This window comes from Micromys minutus (assembly GCF_963924665.1).
Source record: "Micromys minutus genome assembly, chromosome: 32".
Lineage (NCBI taxonomy): Eukaryota > Metazoa > Chordata > Mammalia > Rodentia > Muridae > Micromys > Micromys minutus.
In genome coordinates this window covers 5036203-5057222 of record NC_137967.1, presented here as the reverse complement: position 1 = coordinate 5057222, position 21020 = coordinate 5036203, and the positions used below count along the sequence as shown (strand labels likewise).

Here is a 21020-nt window from a genome sequence, read left to right as displayed (position 1 = left end):
CTCAATTAGTGGGGATCTCTGTGGAGTAGAGCTGTCTTTGAACTCACAGGGTATACCAGTACACCCATCTGTATTTCATGAAATCTTTAATGAAATTGGAGGGGGCCATGACAGAAGGGCTGAGACTATGGGGGGCAGGCTGAAGGGTTAGGTCAACAAGTAGGGAAAGGGCTGGGTGGGGGGCTCTCCTCTTCCTCACAGCAACCTTCCCCATCATCCCACTGAGGGGGGGGGGCATAGTGGGGAAGTGGAGCCATAAATATGTCCAGAATCTCAGAGGCACAGGGACAGGGTAAGAAGTCTCAGAGAGGGGGCAGGGGAAGGCCTGGGCCACCCTTGTCTGGGGGCCCTGGCTCCTTGGGTGGCCGAGGAGGTCCTGGGGGATCCCCCGGCTTGCGACCGTGCTTGCGGAAGTAGCGGTAGCGCTGGACGTAGGCCCTCACCAGGTTGCTCACCTTGACAGGGTTGATCTCCCCGCTTTTGCTGTGGCAGATCTGCAGAACCAGAACAACTGGGTTCTAGCCAGTCCCTGGGCCTTGTCCTGACTCAGTGGACGGTCCCTGGGCACCCTTGACCTTCTCAGTGAATGGGCCCACTCTATGCCCCTTTCCCAGACCCAGGTCCCCAGTCCCACAGAGCCTGGCCCCACCTTGTGGACAGCCTTCCTCAGGATATCCTTGTACTCCTCCTTGGTGATGTCTTTCTTCTGGTAGTACGGCTTGATGGCCAGCTTCACCTCCTCCACTGCCCGCTCCTGTGTGTGCAGCTTCTTCAGATACTGGTGGTTGTGAGACAAGGACAGTCAAGACCAAACACACAAGGGAGGAGCTGCAGCTCCCTCACCCTCGCCTGCCCTACCCTATCCTTTCTGAAGCTATCTTAGGCTACTAGAGCCCTCTAGGCTAGACCCTCTAGCACTCTGGCCTAGGCAGGCCCAGCAGTGTGCTGGGAGAACACTACACGTTTCTTCTCTGCAGCCCTGGGACGGGAACTGAGGGTTTGCCTTCTAATTTCTGTGCAGTGTCTCTTATAAGTTGTCCATTCTTGCCCTCAACTTTTAAATCTCCTGCCTCAGCCTCAAGTAGTAGGATCAGAGGTGTGCCTACCCCCATTCCAACAACTAGCTACCTATCCCTAAGCAGCCCATACAGGTCATTCTGACCGCAGGCCTCCTCAAACGGCAGGGATAGCAGTTTGGCTGCTCATACTCTGTCTGGTTCAGGTCCTGTCACCTGAGCTGACAGGCACAGGAGGGATTGAGCAGGAGCCCAGGTAGCTTAGGTTGCTGAGGTGACAGCATCACAAGGAGACCCAGCCTTCCACCCTTGAGGAACTAGATTCCATAATTCATGAAAAATGGGGCACCACCATCCAGGGAGCTGTGCTGGGAGCTGAGGTTCCTGGGAGAGCCCAGTGTCTGTGAGCACAGGTGGGGCTTTGGGCCCACAGCAAGCTGAGTGCAGAGCTCAGGGTACTGTAGGGACACACATGTCCCAGTTATAGGGAGAGCCAGGCTTAGCTCTACGGGCCATGAGATTCTCAAGTAACACAAAAACAAGAAAAGACAAACAGCCCGAGAGGCCTGGCCAGCAGCACGGGAATGAAGCAGTGAGGGGCTCTGTGAGCTGAGGCCCTGTCTCCTGTAAAAGCCTGCACTGACGCAGAGCAGTGGGGAATGCCTTCAGTGATGTCTGGGTCATGACCAGGCACATCCATCTAGAGAGGATTTAAAGGAAGCAGCCCAAACCATTCTTTTCTGTGCATGCAAGGTCCTTACTCCAGCCAGAGGTGGCCTTGTCACCTGCCACGTCCTTTGACTTCACATACTAGGGTTACAGGTCCAAGTCTGTTCGGCCAGCTTGGCCCTAAGTGCTTGACTTTTTAACAAGCCTACGTCTGTCAATTACATAAAGGTGAGGAGCAGCTGAGGTAATGAAAAGGGGTGTTTATATAAATACGTGTATACACACACAGACTATACGTGTATTAGATTCTTTCTATCTGAACTGAGGATGGAATCCGGGGTTCCATGCATGCTGGGCACTCACTAGCTGAGCTGCACCTCCACTTCCTGCTGTGCCTGCCCAGTGCCCAGCACCCGGCCCCCACTCATCTAGTCCTCTGAGTCCCCCAGTCCATCTCACCTTGTCAGTGTCCCCACGTCCCTCTGAGCTGCTGCTGCCCTCTCTCTTGTCAGATGCGGGGGCTAGCCCAGTGGGGGTAGGAGGGGTAGAGCCACAGCCCCCTATGGGGAGGCTGCCAGGAAGCAGGTAGCTGGAGGGGCCTGGGGGCAGACCCAAGGAAGTGGGCACGGGAGCTGGGGTCACCCCCAGAGTGGAGGGTGGCTTCCGGTGGCTGAGTATCTGTGAGAAGAGAGTATGATGAGCCAAGGGAGGAGGAAGGGAAGAGGGGGCTTTGTTCCCCCTCTGTTCCCTCAAATTTCCCAATGGTGTAGAGTAACAGGCTCCTCTTCTGGCCAATACCTTGCCCTAAGGCCTGCTGGGAGTTGTAGTTCCTCTCCTACCCCGAGGCAATGGACAAAAGAAGGGGCTGTGGGGACTCTTCCCCATGGGAGCCCACCTGGTTGGTGGCCTGGATCAGCTCCTGGGCCTTTGCGCGGCTGGCCAGGTTGGCTTCTTCCATCTTGAACAGCAGTGCAGTCACTGCAATGGACAGAGGGATGACAATCAAGGCAGGTATCAGGATGGATACAGGTTCCTCACCTGATTCCAGGACATGCCATAAAACCTCAGCTCAGAACAAAAAAGGGACCTCATCCACCGAGAATCACCACAGAGACCTGGCGTTCTTACCACTTACGGGGGCTGTATGTAGTAAGGTCAAGGAGTGCTAGGCTATGGCATGGAGATGCTGAAGTAACATCTGCTAACAGACCCACACCAGTCCCAGCCTTCCCCCACCAACAGGAAAACAGCACCCTGCCTGGGCTCTCCATTGTCACCGTGTTCTGTATTTCTACGTGGACCAATCTCCTGTGCTCCAACAGCTCTCTGTATGCCCGAGCTTGGACTAGACCCTGCCTGTTCTGTCCATCCAGCCCTATCTACCCATCCCCCTCCCCACCTCCAAACACTCACAGGCCAGGACACCACTGGTAGTACAGTCCACACCAGCAGGCAGGTTCCAGGGCATGGGTGGGGGGAGCGTCGGCAGCTGGGAGACCCTAGCAGCTGGCCCATCCTCGGCGCCAGAGTCTCCAGCTGTAGAAGCCGCACTGGGGGCAGTGCTTGGGGCAGCTGCAGCAGTGCTGGTGGCTGTGGTAGTGGCAGGCTGCTGTTCCTCCTCCTCTTCCTCTTCTTCCTCTTCCTCCTCCTCCTCCTCCGCACCTACTCGGACCCCAGTGTCCTCACTGGCTTCCTCTGGTAGGAAGGAGACTTCAGGGGTCTTGCAGCTGCTATCCACAGTCTGGGAGTCCGGGGTGAGTGCAGGTGGAGGTGGGGCTACCTTAGGGGGTGGGGTACTTGGGGCCTTGGTGGTCCGCTCCTCCCCAGACCATGATGTTTCCTCTGTCCCCTTGGCGCTGGCGGCCTGGCTGCAGCTGTCGGCCTTGGATTTCTTCAGTGAGCCCGGCCCACCACTGGCGGAGCTGCTGCCTCCACTGCGGACCTTCTTCCTGGTCTTCGACGGCTTCGTCTTTCCCTTGGTCCCCTTGGCTTTCTTGGCCCCAGCCTTGGCCTTGGCCTTGGTCTTTTTGGGCTTAGTGCTGCCCGGGGCCACCTTGGCCACCTCTGTAGGAGCCCGCTCATCCGGCTTGAGGAACGGCGAGCGGCTCTCACGGTCACGGCTGAACTTGACCCCAATGGAGCCCAGCCCTGAAGATGAGGAATCCTTGGCAGGGGTGGTGCTGCTGACGCCCTCTCGGATGAGCACAGCCACCTTGGACTGTAGTTTTACCTTTCGAGAGGAGCAGGAGGACGATGAGGACGAGGAGCCACTGCTTGGGGGGGCTTTGGGCAGTGGCCCTGAGCCAGCAGCAGAGTCCTTAGGTGGCCGAGTCTTCTTGGATGACCTGTCCCTGTCTCGGCCCCGGTCCCCATCGAGGGCCTTCCGTCGAGACCCTTTCTCCCTTGAGGACGAGGATGAGGACGCAGCCCCTGAACGCCTCCGGTCCTTGTCACTTTTTCCACCCCGCTCGTCTGCACTTAGACCCTCAGAGTCATACAAGACCTCCCGCTTCGGGGACACAGCAGGTACTGGCGAAGGTGCGCGTGGCTCCGCTTTGTCCGGGCGACCCACTGTGATGGTCCGTTTGATGGCAAACAGGTCGTGGTCTGTGAGGTCCTGGATAGAAGGTGGCACAGCCCCGCGGCGTCGGCTGTCGCGGTCAGAGCCTGAGGGAGGCACAGGTGCAGGCAGCTTCTCCAAGTCCCCAGAGCGCTTTTCTGCCCGGGAGCGCGAGCGCTTCTTCTTCTTCTTGCCACCCTCGCGCCGCTTGCCCCGGTGCCGCTCACGTCGGGAAGATGACGATGAGGATGCCGCCGGAGGTGGAGAGGCTGAGCGCCGTCGCCGCCTGCGCTTCTCCCGAGAACGCGAGCGGTGGCCCCCACGTCTGCGGTCAGTGCTGCGGGAGCGCGACCGGCGGCGGGAACGAGAGCGTGATCGACGTCGGGAGGTTGAGTGTGACCCAAGCTTGCGCTCACGCGAACGGTGCTTCTTAGCTTCCCAGGTGGGCGAATCCGGTGGTGCAGGGTCCCCGCTGCGCTGCCGCTCTCGCCGAGCCTTCTTCCGTGCAGGCGGTGGGCCTGGCGAGGCAGATCGCTGGCGGTAACGCTCACGTCGCTGCGTTAGGATCTTGCGGCGCAGGTCCAGGCCGCCCCAGCGGGCATCAGTGGCCGGTGGTGCAGGTGGTTCTCCTAGGTCCACTTGCAGTGCGCCCTCTCCATCAGAGTCAGCATGTAGTGACAGGAAGTCATCACCCTCAGGGGCACGTGGAGCAGAGGCTGGGGGCGCAGCAGGGGTGGCCACCGAAGCCAAGGTGGCTACAGAGGAAGGAGGCTGACGGGGTCGTGCTGCGCGGAACAGTGACACTGCTACCCTGGGCTCCTCCTCAGGCTGCACAATCTCACCCTCCTCTATCTCCGATTCAGTCGGGGGTAGTGGTGGCAGCGGCAGGGCTGGTCCACCAGGCGTCGTCACAACTTCCACCGAAACCTTGCCCTCAAGGCGGGCCTCAGCCTCGGGTCCCACTACAAAGACCCTACGGCGTGGGGCCCCTTCGGCCCGAGTGGAGTCGGCCTGTGGTGGCGTCCCTGGGGTTCCCAGTGTCTGTGGGGGAGGGGGTTCCCGGCGGGGGCTGTCGTCACCTGGGAAGTCCTGGCTCAGGCTGTTGTCATCGTAGATGCCAGCCAGGGTCTCTGAGATGCGGCTGATGCTCTGTGACAGACCCTCCTCTTCCTCCTCCTCCTCCTCCTCCTCCTCCTCTGGTGAGGGAGTCCCAGCTGATGAGCTGGGGTTGGAGCCCGTGGGCTCAAAGGGGTCATATTTTTGCTCTGGGGCTGGCGGTGGGGAATAGGCCTCATCGGTGGGGTGGAAGGGGTCATAGATGTCAAATCTCGGGGCAGGCAGAGCTGGAGGGGGTGGAGGGGGAGGGGGAGGAGGAGGAGAAGGAGAAGACGAAGATGGAGAAGGGGAAGGAGAGGAGGAGGCAGAGGAGGGTGCAGGTGGTGGGGCAGGCCCTCCATCCCCTGTGCCCAAGGTGAGGTGACGGGAACAGGCAGGTCGAGATGCATGGGACTGTGGAGAAACTGCAGAGAACAGGGTAGACAGAGCAATAGTCAGTGACCGATCACTCCTCTCTCGCAGGGCTTGCACAGGCAGGCAGCAGCACACTGGGGTGCTGACGTGGTTACATCTCCATCAGAACTGACCTATTCACGCAGCACAACTAAGAACTAGAAGATGGCGTTCAGTGGTGACGTTGGGGCCTAGGGTCGGTGGCTCAGTGGCAGAGCACTGGCCGAGTATGTGAAGACACCTAGCACAGCCGACAACGGCCCACTGACTTCATCTCACAACCTCGGGCTGGTTCAAAAGTCAATAAACTGCCCCCACAGGACAGAGAGCCAGCTGCATCCTGTTAGAGCTGACCCTGCTTGTGGAGAGGAACGGTCATGAAACGAGAGCTGGAGGCTTGGCAAAACAAGAGAATCCTTTCAAGTTTTCTGCCATCAACCTGCACCTGAGGTCTTAGAAGCAAGAGTCACTAACCAATAGGGACATCATGACATACTTTCCCCTTCTCACAGGCCAGGCTCTGCATGGCTCCTTAGTTTGCCCCCCAACATCCACTGTACCAAGGACACATAGCAACAATGGCTGGGCCTAGACTCAAATAACTTTATCTAAGCACAGGAGCTAAGCCCCGACCCAAAATGGCCCACTGAGGATGGTGCCAGTTCCTCAGAGATCCAGGGCACAGCACTCTCTACTCATGAGACAATAGTTCCTGGCTCAACCTGTTTACTTGTTTTATGTCAGGCTGTTCCAGGGGTGTCAAAAAAGCAAGCCCTGCCCTTAGGAAACTCATCCTGAGGACAGGGTTCAAATCCAGAGCCCAGAGGGTACCCATGACCAACTCAGACTGAGACTCCCTGCTCCAGGCTCCTTTTGTCATTTCACACAGGACACACTAGTGTCTGGAAACACTGGATGGCATGTGATTTGGGTGTAGAGGAAGATCATGGGTGACTACCATGTTCTTTTTCCTGTGGTCTTTCCAAAACAAAACAAACAAAAACTAAAGAAACCAAACAAGCAAGCCAAATGTGGTGGCGCAGACCTTTAATCCCAGTGCCCAGAAAGCAGAGGCAGCCAGATCTCTGTAAGTTCAAGGCCATCCTTGTCTACACAGAGAAACCCTGTCTTGAAAAACACAAACAAAACTGCTGAGGCTAGCATGATGGCACACACCTGTAGCCTCTGCTATTCAAGAGGCTGAGGCAGGAGGACCACTGAGCACAGCAGTATCAGGCTGTCTGGGTAACAAGAGAACACGTCCCCCCCAACTGGAAAAAGAGCCAAGTATGTATGGCAGCTCCAGCTCCTACACTCTAGATGGAAGAAGAGTCAGGAGTCTTATGGCTACAAAGCAAGATTCATCTCACAAAAACAAAACAGAGACTCAGGTGTGCGGCCTTGGGTTCAATGTCAGAGGCATACACAGACAGGTAGGAGGGAGGGAAGGGCCAGCAACAGGAGGTCTCAGTGAATAAAGGCAGCTGTTACCAAATCTAAAGACCTGACTTAGATCCATGAGACCCACTTGACCGAGGGGAGAACAAACTCCTGAAAGTTGACCTATCACTTCCAGACGCTGCTGTGGAATGTGTGTGCCATCCCACCCACAAATGTATTTGACAAACAAACAAACAAACAATGGCCTTGTCAGTTCAGTTCAGGATCTAAGAACCCCAGGCTGGAGAGACAGCTCAGGGGTTAAGAGCACTGGCTGCTCTTCCAGAGGCCCTGAGTTCAATTCCCAGCGACCACATGGTGGCTCTGTAATAGAATCTGATGTTCTCTTCTGGTTGTTATGACAGTGTACTCATACGTGAAATAAATAAATACATCTTTAAAAAAAAAAAAGCCACAACATAATTTCAGAGTCCCCATGAGAGCAACTGGCTAAATATATATCCCAGCCTGGACCCAAATCTAGCTATTTGTCTGTGTGAACAAGTTCTATTGCAAAGTTTACCCTCTGCTACCTTGGGGGTTAGTTTTTGGAGTCAGGCTCTCCTGGTGTTTTAGTCTTGAACTCATGGGCTCCACAGCTCCTCTCCCTTCACCCTGCCAGGTATCTGAGACCCACAGTCAAGACTCACTCACAGCTCCACATCCTCCGGTCATAGGACCAATCCAAAACCCTCCTGTCAGCCTCTAGGGGGCTCATGGGGGCTGGGTACCATGTCCCCTGAGCCCAACTCACAACTGAGAAGGGGCAAAATGACTGTGACCCGCCTCAGTGGAGTCACAAGTCACGCTCTTCAAGGCACTGGGACTGACAGCTGCCAAACACCAAGTGTACAGAGAGAGAGAGAGAGAGAGAGAGAGAGAGAGAGAGAGAGAGAGAGAGAGAGCCCTTCTCTCCACTTCTAAAAACACGCAGACAGGGAGGTCAACTGGTTGGAACTCAAGCACCAGCAGCACTAAAAACACAGGCCCAGGTGGAACTTGAGTCAGAATTGGTCCTGGGTATCCTGGTGGCTTCAGCTAGAACATCACAGCCTGCTGATGTGCTAAGGTCCCTGGGCACCCACCAGAAGCACAACGAGGAGCAGATTGTATCCCTCAGAACCTTAGCACAGAACCAAAATGTCTGCCTTTCCACCCAGCCTCAAGCTGGTCACCAGGTCACCAATGGAGCTAGTGAGGAGCCACCCCCTAGGAGATGAATCCCAACTCAAAGACACTAGCAGTCAACTCTGATAGCTGGTATCCAGCATGCTCAACGCGTCAATGTGATCTCCACTGTGCCTGTATGAGTATGTGAACTAATCTGTATCGAATATAACCATCCTTACTATCTTCACCACAATAGCTTACATGATGTTAGCGGCTTAGCTTGGCAGAATGCTGTTGAGCATGTGAGGCCCCAAAGTTCAGAACCCAATACCATTAATACATGAATATAGTTAACTTTCACACAATTAAGACCACCCACCCAACACGGACGGGCCAACATACCCGTCTTTCCGGTCCTCCAGGCCCTGAGGCGGGGCAACAGGCTGGGCACAGGTAGAGGCATAGGGTCCCTGTCACCAATGCGGACCTCAGCCACCAGCTCTAGCATGTCCTCACTTCTGCAAGGCAGAGGAAATGGTGAGCCCCAGCAATGCCACCTTTCAAGGGACAGGGTCACCCCACCTTCAGCCACCCAGTTCTTACTCGCCAGGCTGAAGGTCCAGGCGGCTGGGAACCCAGGTGTCCGGGGGATCCAGGATGCTCACCAGCTCCACAAGGAAGCTATCTGCAGCTGAGTCCAATACCTAGAAGGGGCCAAGTTGGGCTCTGTTCTGTGAGTACTCACACCAACAAACTTTCTAGTTCCAGCCTCTCAGAAACCCACCAATCTGCCACAACAAACTTATCTTAATGGTCTCTGGAAGCCAGCTTAGACTCCTGTCACTGCCTGCCAGTCACACCAGACCCAGAGGCTTAGATTCCCCAGTTCCTTTGTCATGCAGGTCCCAGGATGAAAGTTACTCACGGTGGCCATGTCAGCACCCCCTGACTCCTGTGACCGAGGCTCTGCACGAGGGCTCCGGCAGCAACGCTTCCATCGCAGGCCATGGCACTGAGAGCCATCTGCATACACATTGAAGTAAGATAGCATGTTACATATGTTAGGCTTAAGTGTTTGCTGAGGAAGTACCTACCAGCTCCCAGCTTAGGCAAGACCCTGAGCTCCCCCAATTTAAACTAGGATGGGCTTGCACCCACTGACTTACTGAAGGGCGTGTCTCAGTTTGGCCTTTGAACCCTGCACAATCCTGGCTAAATGTCTCCTGCCTCCCAAGTGTCCCACTACCCTGATCACCTCTAGGCAGCCCTGAAGTCATGCTGGGTTCCCTGCCAACTAGGCCGCCCTCCAGACAAACCCAGTACTCTGGACACTACTGACCCTAGCACAAGAGCAGCACTCAGGAAACCTCAGAGAGAATGAAGATAAAACTCCCAGGACTAGTGGACCCCATACCTTTATCATTAGGCAGGTCCCCCTGCAGTGAGCTTCCCACAGCCTGCTGAATGGCCCGCTGCGAAAGGGGAAAAAAAAAATCAGGACCAAGACCTCTGTAACACCTGCTGTTTGGATAGCACACTCCAGTCATTCGGCAGCCAGAGTCCACACAGAACCCCAATTCTTCCTGAGTGCCAAGTTCAGGGCCTGATCTTCAGAGCATGAGAACCTAGACCACCAGACCTCACTGCCCCCAGCTGTCTTACCAAAATAAACGCAGAAGGAGAAAGGGCAGGATCTCTGTCAGGTGGACCGTCTCCCCGATCCTCTCCCGACTCTTCTGTTTTACCTCGAGACTCATCCTCCTCCTCCATGGTCACCTGGGGTTGAGGGCAACAGTTTGAAGTGAAGGCTGAGGGAGGCAGGAGCAGAGGTGAAAGACCTCAGGCCTTCTCTGTGCATCCTCCTTTAGTGTCCCTCTCTTCCGCCTTTTTCCTGATGACCTTGTACTTGGTCCCACGCTGACCAGCAGGGACTAGAGCCACTCTGGTCCTTCTTCTAGGTTTCAGCTGCCTCCCCATCAATGGAAAGACAGCCACCTGCTCCATCATCTGGCCCTCCACTGCCCACAGCTTCCCAAAGCTCCTAGTCAAACCTCCAATTAATCCCCCAACCCAGTCAAACAGATGCCAACTCAACCCTGACTTCTGGTGTCCTGACTTTGAGTGTGCCTCAGTCTCAGAAAGCCATCTTCCTCACAGCGAGGAATGTGCCGACACGCTCGGCGGTACTCTCTAATGGGTACCAAAGCTCCGCACAGCATTCATTCTCCTCCATGGTGAGGAGCCCAAGAATTTTATTTACAGCCATGAAATACAACTATGATAGTTTGATCTACAGAACCACCACACCGCTTTTAAAACAAAAATGCCGGATTTCAGAAAGGCATGCTGTCCTCCCAACCCCATGGGGACACTTGCCTATCACCCAGCTGCCTGTCCTGTGGAAGCATGGCCAAAGCCTCGGTGATGTCACGGGAATTCTGAGCTTTGAGTGCCCAGTCAGGTAGTTGAAAGAGCATCCTTCAGACTGGTGGATGTCTTGATTGAGGCTTCAGAAAACATGAACATCACAGCTGTAAACCTCCCCACAGCTGTCAAACCTGCTACTCTGAAAACACCTCATCTTGGAATTCCTAAAACTTCTAGGCTCCCTAACCCCCAGCATAAGTGCTGATCTGAAAAGGGCAAAAGTAGCATCTGTCACACTCACTCCCACAGATAAATGGCTGGATACACATTAGCAGTAACTCTATCAGTAGCCCTAGGCCAGGTTTCCCCTTTTTGTCTCAGCCTATTTCCCTGGTTGCTCACCTACAAGGAAAAGCCCTAAGCCCTGGTCTCAGTCCTAATCTTAAACTACACCTTGACCTCCACAGCCTCCGGGCTCCAGCTCTCCAAATCTTCAGCTTCCTTCCTAATTCCTGAGGGCATACCTTACTCTGACAGCCCCTCCACCCCATCCAAGCTTCTCTAAACTAATATTCAAGACTTTTCTACACTGCTTATCAACAATTCCCAGCTCTGGGACTGCTCTCTCACAGTCTGATACAGGTTACCCAGAGCTCGGACTGTCACCTACAAGAAACTGTAACAAGAGCTCCTGGCTGCAGATTAGGCCATCACCAAAACCATAGACATGGTAAGACTCTGTATACCATGTGAGATCATTGATCCCTCAACTACCGGGCTCTGGGAGCAATTTAGTGATTCACACACAACTCATTACACAAAGTACAGAAAACAGAATGGAAAATACCTCCCAAGTTTCAAATGGAACCATGAGTTAACAGGAATGGAGTAATATTAGTAAAATGCATATGTTGGCATGCACTGAATCTCATCGGATAATGTAGTCTTTCTTTCCTACCAAGGTCAAGTTGCAGAGCAGATTCTAGACAGCTCTACAGACCCTTAGGTCCAAGGAATGATTCTAACTCCTTACCGCTGGGATAACACGGGTTCTTTTTGTGTTTAAAACCATCTTCTTTTTAATTACTTTCTGAAAGGATAAGATTCCCAGCGTTTTCTGTTGTATTATTCTGTACACATTTATCTAGTCTCCAAAAGCACTTGAATTTGCCCTAAGACATAGACTGGATTCTTGCAATCACTGGACGATGCTAGTTCCTTCAAAGTACCCATCCCACCCCACCCGTTTCTGATCACCCCCACATAAACACTTCCCAGACCTTAGAGACTCATTTATGTTTCTGGGCACATCATAATGCTTGATTCCCTCTCCCTAGGTGGGAGAACATCTCTTTCTTCCAGGTGGACCTTAACACTTCCTAGTCCTTGGAGAGCTTCCAGGCCTCATAAATGGTCCCAGATCCATGGAGATGTGCCGAATGCAGAGGCCAGCACGAGTAGAGACTTCCCAACCCTAACAAATATACCCCAGTGAGCTAAGTGACTCTGCAGACCCCCTTAACTCCTGGAGGAGTGAAGATCTCAAGATGGCCCCAAAACCCTCTCAACAGACCCTATCCTACGGTCGCACACAAAAAACCATCTACAGTGCCTGCAGGCATGTCCGGGCTCAGCAATGGGATGGAGGGCGGGCCTAGGCGCGGTCCAGGCCATACGAACGCCCTCTGGCACCCACGGGCGCGTCCCGGGCCCTAAGAAGGCCCCCTACTCAGAGACTGCCTTGGCCGCTGCAGCCGGGTCCGAGGGTGCCACGCTACGCTCTCCAGGCCCCGTGGCATACGGGCGACACTCGGGGACGACTAGCGACCGGACTCCGCCCCGCCCACCCCTCTAGGCCCGAGCCCCGCGGCCCGGACCGCCGCCGCCATCTTACCCCGCCGCTCGGGCTGCGGCTCCGGTCCCGGCGCGGGGCGGGGCAGACTGGGGCGGGGCTCGCGATTTGAGCTGGGGAGGGGCGGAACCAAATTGCCGCAGAGCTTGCCGGGATTTCAAGTACCCAGCTGGGTTTCCAAAAGATAGTCGTTTCGGGAGGTGAACTCCGTTTCCCAAAAATCAATGCGTCACATGGAGGTGGAGTGCGCGCGCTGAATGCCGGGAGATGTAGTCCGTATGAAGACTCCGTCACGCAGGGACAGTGTAGGGGTGAGAGGTGAAGTGGGCGGGGCTGTTGGAGCGCGCGGTGCGACCCCCCACAGTGCCCTGCGTGCGCGGGGAAAGGGCGGCGGATCAGGAAGTGATGTAAATAAGGCGCTCCGTTGTTGAGATCCATGGGAATTGTAGTTCAATTGAGATGGACACTACCCCGCCCATAGTCTTCCTTTCTAAATATGAGAGACCCTTCTAATTTTTTCCCTCTATAAATCCTAAGGAGATTTTTTTTGAGAAGGTCTCTTATGTATCTCAGACGGGCCTGGAACTTGCTGCTGTCATTCTGCCTCTGTTTTCCCCAGTCAGTCATCATTTCCAGCTTATAAAATTATTTATTTTGGGACTACTAGAGATTGAAATTAGATGTTCCTACATGGTAGACAAACCTTCTATATATCACTGGACTGTACCTGTAGCCCTCTTTTCGTTTTTTTAAATTTATTATGAGATAGGTGCATTTTGGACTGGAGAGATCGCTCAGCGGTTAACAGCACTGACTACTCTTCCAGAGATTCTGAGTTCAATTCCCAGCAACCACATGGTGGCTCACAACCATCTATAATGGGATCTGATGCCCTCTTCTGGTGTGTCTGAAGACAGCAACAGTGTACTCATACATAAAATTTAAAAAAATTTTTTAAAGGAGAGATAGGTTCATTCTAAGATGTCTAATATAGCCTTTAACTTAAAACAATCCCCCATTAAACTTAGAACCTAGGAGTCAAATAGGGCATCCTTACTCAGAACAGGAAAGTTCAAAATCTGAGTCCTCTGATTCAGAGCAGAAGAGTGAAGACTCATTTCCGTCTTCGATGGGACTCAGGAATTTCAATCCTCTTCCCTTTCAGGTCATCAATACCATACCTTACACAAAAGTAAGCACTCAATTACTCCACAGTCCTCCTCGATCACTCATGCCCTCAAACCCAGTATCCCCAGACTCTCCATTCTTTGGCCAGACTCCCAGCTTTCCCAGTACCTTATCCAGTAGAAAAGAATACCCCCCGACAGCCCGTTCTCCCTAAGACCCGGGAATCCAAGTCTCTAACTCGATGCCCTCGCAGGAGCCAGGTGTCTGAGCCATCAACCTCATCCTTCCAAAGCCCAGAAATCCTGGCTGTAGTCCCTTCTGGACCCAGACTTCCCGACTAGGATGAACTGGCTCATGGATTAGGAATGTGGTGATCTCACGGCTCGTCCCTGCCCAGTTACCCTGCTGTCCCTCTCCAGGGCCCCAGCTCCCCCTCCCAGTCTTTCTTCCGTTTGGCTGGGACAGCGGGAACCGGAAGCCTAAGTCCCTAGGCAGGCTGAGACTCTCCAGCCTCTAGACCCAAGTCTGGACAGAGAGTTTGGCGTTGATCCCAGGAAGGAGGCGGAGATTCGTTTTCGAGACCCGGGCTGTCCTAAGATCGCCCTATATACGGCCCTGAGAAGCGCCTGCAAAGTCCCACCTCCCAGAAACAGTGGTCCTTAGATAATAACTACAGCAAGCGTTTAATTTGCATATTCCCGCCCCTAAGAAAACTTTTTCCCCCAAAGATGGGGCTTATTAGCATAGCTCCTCCCAAAGGCGGACTGCCTGACGAGAGCTCGTGGCCGGGCTCTGGGTGGGCTCAGGTTCATTAGCATATCCCCACCTCTTTTGGAATTCCCCGATTTTTGCAAACTTGTTTCCCCTACACTTATTAGTATAGCTCCTCCCTTCCCTGGCCGCACCTCCTCCTGAAGCATTGTGTCCTACAGGCCGAAGCTCATGTTTATGCAGTATTCATTAGCATAACCCACCCCTTGGTCTCTCCTGACTCCCCCTAGGCGGTAGCGGCGGCTGCAGCAGCGGTGGCGACATGAGCAGCGGGGCGGCGTCCGGGACTGGGCGGGGGCGGCCCCGGGGCGGGGGGCCGGGACCCAGGGACCCCCCGCCCGGCGAGACTCACAAGCTGGTGGTCGTAGGCGGCGGCGGCGTGGGCAAGAGCGCGCTGACCATCCAGTTCATTCAGGTAGTGGGCCCTCACCGGGGAGGGTGTCCCCGAGGTCGAGACTTTGAGCACTTTGGGGGTTCCCTAAAACTTTCACTTTTCCCAGAACCATCATTAAGACCCTCCTAAGAGGATCTCTAAACCCTAAAAGATCCCCTCTGATTGTGACTCCAAGTGCCCAGGGCCTCCACCCCCTTCTTGAGGGGAAGCTTTCTCCTAATATGTCCTAGTCAGATCACTCTCCCTGACCTGAGGTACCTGAGAGCCCGCTACTTAGTGTATCTGGCCCTGCTTACCAACTGGGAGTACCCTAAATTCCAAACAGGTACTCTATTCAGACCCTAAGCATTCCCTGAGGCTCCAATCTCCTGATCTTTGCCCAGACTTTGATTCTGCTGGGACCACCCCATCCTAAAAACAGGCACCCTGTAACCTCTGCTCGAAGAGGATTGCCCTTCAGACCCGAGATTTCAGAAAGATCCTGCTACATGACCGACCATTCTAGGAAAACACCCTTATTTGGCAATACCCCATTCTGCTTAATGCAGATCCCCCATCCCACCCCCCAAGAAAAACCAACCACTTTTCCGCCCTGTTTCCCACCCAAACTCCTTGCCCTCTTCCCTGAAAACCCTAAGTAGCTTCTCAAATCATCTTCAGGTTAAAAAAGAAAAGCATAGAATTCAGGTTTTTCACGACCTCCAGAAATCTGATACTTGGAAGGTTTTAGGACCTCTGCTACATCATGAACCGACCCTCCAGAATGCTCCAGACTGTTCTAACACTAGAGCATCTCCTAACATACTTTGGGGTCCTAATACCCCCCACACACACATACCAAACTCATCCTTTCTGCTCCTTGCACCCTTTCCAGCCCCAGCCCTCAGCAAGCACTATAGAGAGGAAGCCACCTTCAGCCTCAGCAGCCAAGTTCAGAAAATCCAGCCCAGCCCCGGAAATCTCCACCCAGTTCCCACGGGGAGCCTCCCCAGGGCAGGGCAACACTAGGAAAGTGAGGGTCCACTTGCTGTTGTAGAGGTTCCTGGGTGATAGACATTCACAGACAAGAAGCCTCCAGAAATGCTGTTGGGAGGTCTACAGTGGGAAAGAGGAGCCCAAATTTGAGCCCCTGGCACCCAGGGCCAAACCTGAAGATGGCCAGAGGCCTGGTTGGAGGTAGCAGGACCCATTCAGGAAGGGAGAGGCGGGATGAGGGTGGGGTTGTCTCTCTGAAGCAGGGTTGGAACTTAGACCTTCCTAGGGGAGGAGACACGGGAGGCTGCTTGTGGAGGAGGGAGGAGGAGGGAAGGAATGGGGGGAAGAGGGAGGGAGGGGCAAGATAGGCAGTTACTTTGGTCAACAAGAATTCTCAGAAGCTGATCACTGACCACTACCAGGCCAAGTGCTAAGTGTTAAACAGGGAATTCGCTCCAGTAAAAACTGTTTATAAGGTTTCAGTTCTCCAAGTGAGGAAACAGACTCAGAGACAGAAAGCGATTTGTCCAGAGTGTCGCAGCTGGTGTAATACTGATGAAGGACGATCGATGCTTTATAATGAAGAAGGCAGAGAGGCTAAGAGAGGAAACGGGGGCATCGGTGACAGGGACCCTCAACCTGACAGCTGGAATGGTGGAAACAGAACAGCTAGAAGCAGATGTACAGGAGCCCAGAGAGGGGGAGAGGGAAAGAGACGGGACAGTTAACTACCAGAGATGGGGGGGGGGCACTGAGACTGGAGGGGCAGAGACTTGGAGAAGATAGACACACACATACACACTGAGAGTGCTTCGGTGACAGTGACCTTCTCTATCCCCCAGTCCTACTTTGTGTCTGACTATGACCCCACCATTGAGGATTCCTACACAAAGATCTGCACCGTGGATGGCACCCCTGCCCGGCTGGACAGTGAGGATGGCTGGGCTTGGAAGGGAGGCAGGTGGCAAGGCTGGGGGGACTTTGTGAGTGTGCCCAGGACAACGTGGGAACCACACATTTCTCTCCCCGTCTCCACAGTCCTGGACACTGCGGGCCAAGAGGAATTCGGTGCCATGCGGGAGCAGTACATGCGTGCTGGTAATGGCTTCCTGCTGGTGTTTGCCATTAACGACAGGCAGAGGTGAGGCGGGTGGGGGGTGGGGCGCTGGTAGACCTGGAAGAGCACAGGACAGGTTTCTGCCCCTGAGAAGGGTGCCTCATGCTGCGGACGTCTCTTGCAGTTTCAATGAGGTAGGCAAGCTCTTCACACAGATCCTCAGAGTCAAGGACCGTGATGACTTCCCCATTGTGCTGGTTGGGAACAAGGCAGATCTGGAGACACAGCGCCAGGTTTGGGATGTCCCCCCTCCCCTGAGAACCTCCATTTGGAGATAGGAACCTCTCTCGGGACCATCTCCTCATCTGCACCCCTGGTCTTTCTATTGTCACCACTTTCACTTAGATATGACCCCCCCCCCAAGTAGAATCACCCATTGCTGAGCCACACCCCCGGCCATCACTGAGGGATTCTAGGCAGGACCCCTAGCACTGAGCCACGGTCTTGGCCCTTGGATACTGGTCTTTACTTGTATAATATGGTTCCTTTCCCTGAACAAGAACACCTTTACTTCTTGCCTGCCTGCCTTCTGGTTACCTAAAACATCACAAGCTCCCTGACATCTCGCCAAGATAGCTTCAACCCTCCTGTAGCCTCCTCTTGGGTCTTTCTAGAACTTTCTATTTTGAGCCTGCTGAGGTTATACACTAGAGTGCACCTTGAGGCTTTCCGCGTCCCCCCTCCAGGTCCTCCGATCCGAAGCCTCCTCTTTCAGTGCTTCCCACCACATGCCTTACTTTGAGGCCTCAGCCAAACTGCGTCTGAATGTCGATGAGGCCTTTGAGCAGCTGGTGCGGACTGTCCGGTAAGCAAGCACAGCACCCCAGCACCCCCTTTCCTGACCTCGGTCCTGGGCCCTGTGTCTCATACTCACATGCTGCGTCCCACAGGAAATACCAGGAGCAAGAACTGCCTCCTAGCCCACCCAGTGCTCCCCGGAAGAAGGACGGGGCATGCCCCTGTGTCCTGCAGTAGCCTCAAGTGACCAGCACAAGCTCTCGGGACCAGCTGCCTCACACTTGCTGTGTGGCCCAAGGCTCTCTAGCCGAGCCTCCTCTGGGGTCCCCAGGACACACTACACCCTCTTACCTTTACTGCCAGGTCTCCTGGGGCTACCACTGTGTGCCTTCTAGCAATACCTCCTCCTTTCCCCACAAGACCCTGGTAGGATGGGGAGCATCTTACCACTGCTGTATATAAGAAAAAATAAATATCACTGCCAAGGACTGGAGTCGCCTTTTATTGGGGGAGTTGCTGGATATGGGCCCAGAGTCTCATCCCTGCTAGGCAAGGGCCCAAACTCTGCATCTTCAGCCCCAATTTTCTGTTTGTTGGTTTGGTTAGGGGTTTAGTTTTGTTGAAGTTTTTTGTTTTTTTTTTTTTTTTTTCTTTGTTTTGTCTTTTAGGGTTTGTTTGTTTGTTTGTTTGTTTGTTTTGGTTTTTTTTTGTTTGCTTATTTTTTTTTTTCCGGAGCTGACAGCCGAACCCAGGGCCTTTCACTTGCTAAGCAAGTGCTCTACCACTGAGCCTAAATTCCCAGCCCCTTTGGGGTTTTGGTTTCTCAAGACATGGTTTCTCTGTGTAGCCCTGGCTGTCCTGGAACTCACTCTGTAGACCACGCTGGCCTTGAACTCAGAGATTCATCTATCTCTGCCTCATGTGTACGAGTACTGGGGTTAAAGATGTGCCACCAAGTCACACTGTATTTATAGTTCTAAATGGGAGTGGTAATCTGGCTAGATGGCTTTCAGGTAAAGGTGTTCGCTGCCAAGCATATTCTTCTTAGTTTAGATCCCAAAGGTCATATGGTTGGGGTTCTGGGTGGGGAAATCAACTCCTGCAATTTCCTCTGATATCTACACGAATGCTGTGACTCCTGCACATGTGCTGGATAGTTTTTATGTCAGCTTGACACAAGTTAGAATCATCTGAGAGGAGGGAGCTCCAACTGAGAAAATGCCTCCACAAGACCAGTCTGTAGGAAAGCATGTAGCACATCTGCTTTCTTTCCTTAGTTTAAATTTATTTTCTGTGCATTGGCGTTTGCTCTGCATGTGTGAAGTGTTAGGTCTCCTGGAACAGGAGTTGCAGTTACAAACTGTCCAGTAGGTGCTGGGCATTGAACTGAAGTCTTCTGAAGACCAGCCAGGGATCTTAACCAACTGAGCAAGGCTCTAGCCACATACCTTCTTCCTTAATTAGTCATTGATGGGGAGAGTCCTGTTCATTGTGGGTTTGGCATCCTGGGATGAAAGCCACTGTTTTAATAGAAAGCTGGGTGAGCAAACCAGTGAGCAGATCCCTCCATGGCCTCAGCATCAGCTCCTGCCTTCAGGTTCCTGCCCTGCCTGAGTTCCTCTCCTGACTTCATCCACACAGGAACATTCTCCCGGAAGAGTGTTTTTTTCCCAACCCTTTCCTCCTAAATTTGCATTTGGTTATTGTGTGTGTCATAACAATAGTCATCCTAAACTAAGATACCAGGTGTGGAGCCTGTAGCTCCAGCATTTCGGAGGCGGTAGGAAATTGTGGAGGTAACAGAAGAATGAGAGGTAATAAATTCAAACCGTTTAAGCTCTATGACAAGATCTTGTGTGTGTAGGGGGTGCTTAGAAAGTTCTAGAACTATACTATTCAATATGGCGGCAAGAACCTAAATATAGCTATTAAAATTAATTTCCTTGCTGGGTGGTGGCGGCACACGCCTTTATTCCCAGCACTCTGAAGGCACAGTTAGGTAAATCTGTGAGTTTGAAGCCAGGCCTGTCTTCAGAGTGAGTTCCGGGCAAGCTGGGGCTACACAGAGAAACCATGTCTTGGAAAAAATATTAGTTAATTTCCTCAGCCAGGCACTGGTGGTGCACACACCTTTTAATCCCAGTGCTAAGGGTGCAGAGGTATATTTCGGGGTTTGGGACTAGCCTGGTCTACAGAGTGAGATCCAGGATAGCTAGGGATACATAGAGAACTGGCCTTGAAAAGAAATAAAATTAAAAAAAATGTGTATGATGTTTTTCCTGCATGCCTGTGTACCACGCGCATGCAGTCCCTCCAAGGTCAGTAAGGCTGCCAGACCCTGTAGAACTGGGGCTAAGAACCCCAGGCTTCTGCCGGAACAGCAAGTGCTCTTCCGTTAAGCCATCTCTACGGCACATGGACCATTATTTGGCACATACGCCAACATGTCTACTCTTCATGTTACCTGTCCTGATTTAATAAATGGTTTCTGGCTGGGCAGTGGTGACGCATGCCTTTAGTCTCAGCGCTAGGGAGGCAGAGACGGGTGGATCTCTGTGAGTTTGAGGCCAGCCTGGTCTACAGAGCAGGTTCCACACAGAGAAACCCTGTCTTGAAAACCCACATAAATGAATAAATATAGATACAAATGCAGTTCCTCAAGTTCAAGATACCAGTAGTCACAGCTACCAGTGGACCTAACAGGCAAAGTAAATGTACAAGATCCCTACAGCTAAGATGCCTTCTGATTCTGGGAAATATCTCAGTCTACTTGTACCAAGCCGGGACTCACTCACTGATCTGGCCACACTGTGTGACATCATGGAGAGGGGGTGGCCAACCTGGTGACCATGGGACACCAGGCACAAACCTGGAACCCCATCTGATCCAACTATTTTGGGCCTCACTGAAAGGTCTCACATAGCCCAGGCTAGTCTTGAACTCTTGATCCTCTTCCTTCCAACCCCACCAACTGCTGGAATCTGGGGTGAGCCAGCGTGGTAGTCTGAATATGCTTGGCAGACAGGAGCTGTGGCCTCAATGAAGGAAGTGCGTCACCATGGTGGTTGGCTCTGAGACCCTCACATGCTAGCTGCCTGAAGTCAGTCTTCGGAACAAGATGTAGACCTCTCAGCTCCTCCAACACCTGCGTGGACGGTGCCATGCTTCCCACCATGATAATAGTGGATTAAACCTCAGAATCTGTTAGCCGGCCCCAATTAAATGTAGTCCTTTATAGTTGTCTTGGTCATGCTTTCTCTTCATAGCAATGGAAACCCTAAGGTAGTCAGCATCCTGGCTTGATCATCTCTCTTTGAACTCCAACACTCACCCAACACACCAGGGTGAAACTTCATCTGATCTGTCTGTGCCCT

At 53.3% G+C, this 21020-nt stretch overlaps 2 protein-coding genes across 6 annotated transcripts; one reads left to right on the top strand and one right to left on the bottom strand.

The window, feature by feature from the left end:
• Positions 1-85: 85 nt before the first annotated feature.
• On the bottom strand, positions 86-12652 carry SCAF1 (SR-related CTD associated factor 1). Of its 4 annotated transcripts, none has more exons than XM_080908992.1 (12): positions 11952-12518; positions 10681-10811; positions 9967-10080; positions 9719-9776; positions 9230-9327; positions 8908-9008; positions 8707-8822; positions 3099-5765; positions 2581-2663; positions 2145-2363; positions 650-778; positions 86-494 (listed from the first exon to the last, which is right to left on the bottom strand). In XM_080908992.1, exons 3-12 carry the CDS (start codon positions 10072-10074, stop codon positions 303-305), a joined length of 3771 nt encoding a protein of 1256 aa, XP_080765118.1. In that variant the 5' UTR covers positions 10075-10080; positions 10681-10811; positions 11952-12518; the 3' UTR covers positions 86-302. The 4 variants fall into 4 exon arrangements, with proteins under 4 accessions (XP_080765118.1, XP_080765120.1, XP_080765119.1 ...); XM_080908994.1 differs by lacking the exon at positions 11952-12518 and adding an exon at positions 11705-11722; XM_080908993.1 differs by lacking the exons at positions 10681-10811; positions 11952-12518 and adding an exon at positions 12566-12652.
• A 2001-nt stretch (positions 12653-14653) lies between these two features.
• Positions 14654-18123, top strand: RRAS (RAS related). 2 transcript variants are annotated; one of them, XM_080908342.1, is made up of 6 exons: positions 14654-14837; positions 16634-16721; positions 16830-16932; positions 17033-17141; positions 17595-17713; positions 17799-18123. In XM_080908342.1, the coding sequence occupies exons 1-6, from the start codon at positions 14685-14687 to the stop codon at positions 17881-17883; spliced, it is 657 nt and encodes a 218-aa protein (XP_080764468.1). In that variant the 5' UTR covers positions 14654-14684; the 3' UTR covers positions 17884-18123. The 2 variants fall into 2 exon arrangements, with proteins under 2 accessions (XP_080764468.1, XP_080764469.1); XM_080908343.1 differs by lacking the exon at positions 14654-14837 and adding an exon at positions 15713-15992.
• The last annotated feature ends 2897 nt before the right edge of the window (positions 18124-21020 follow it).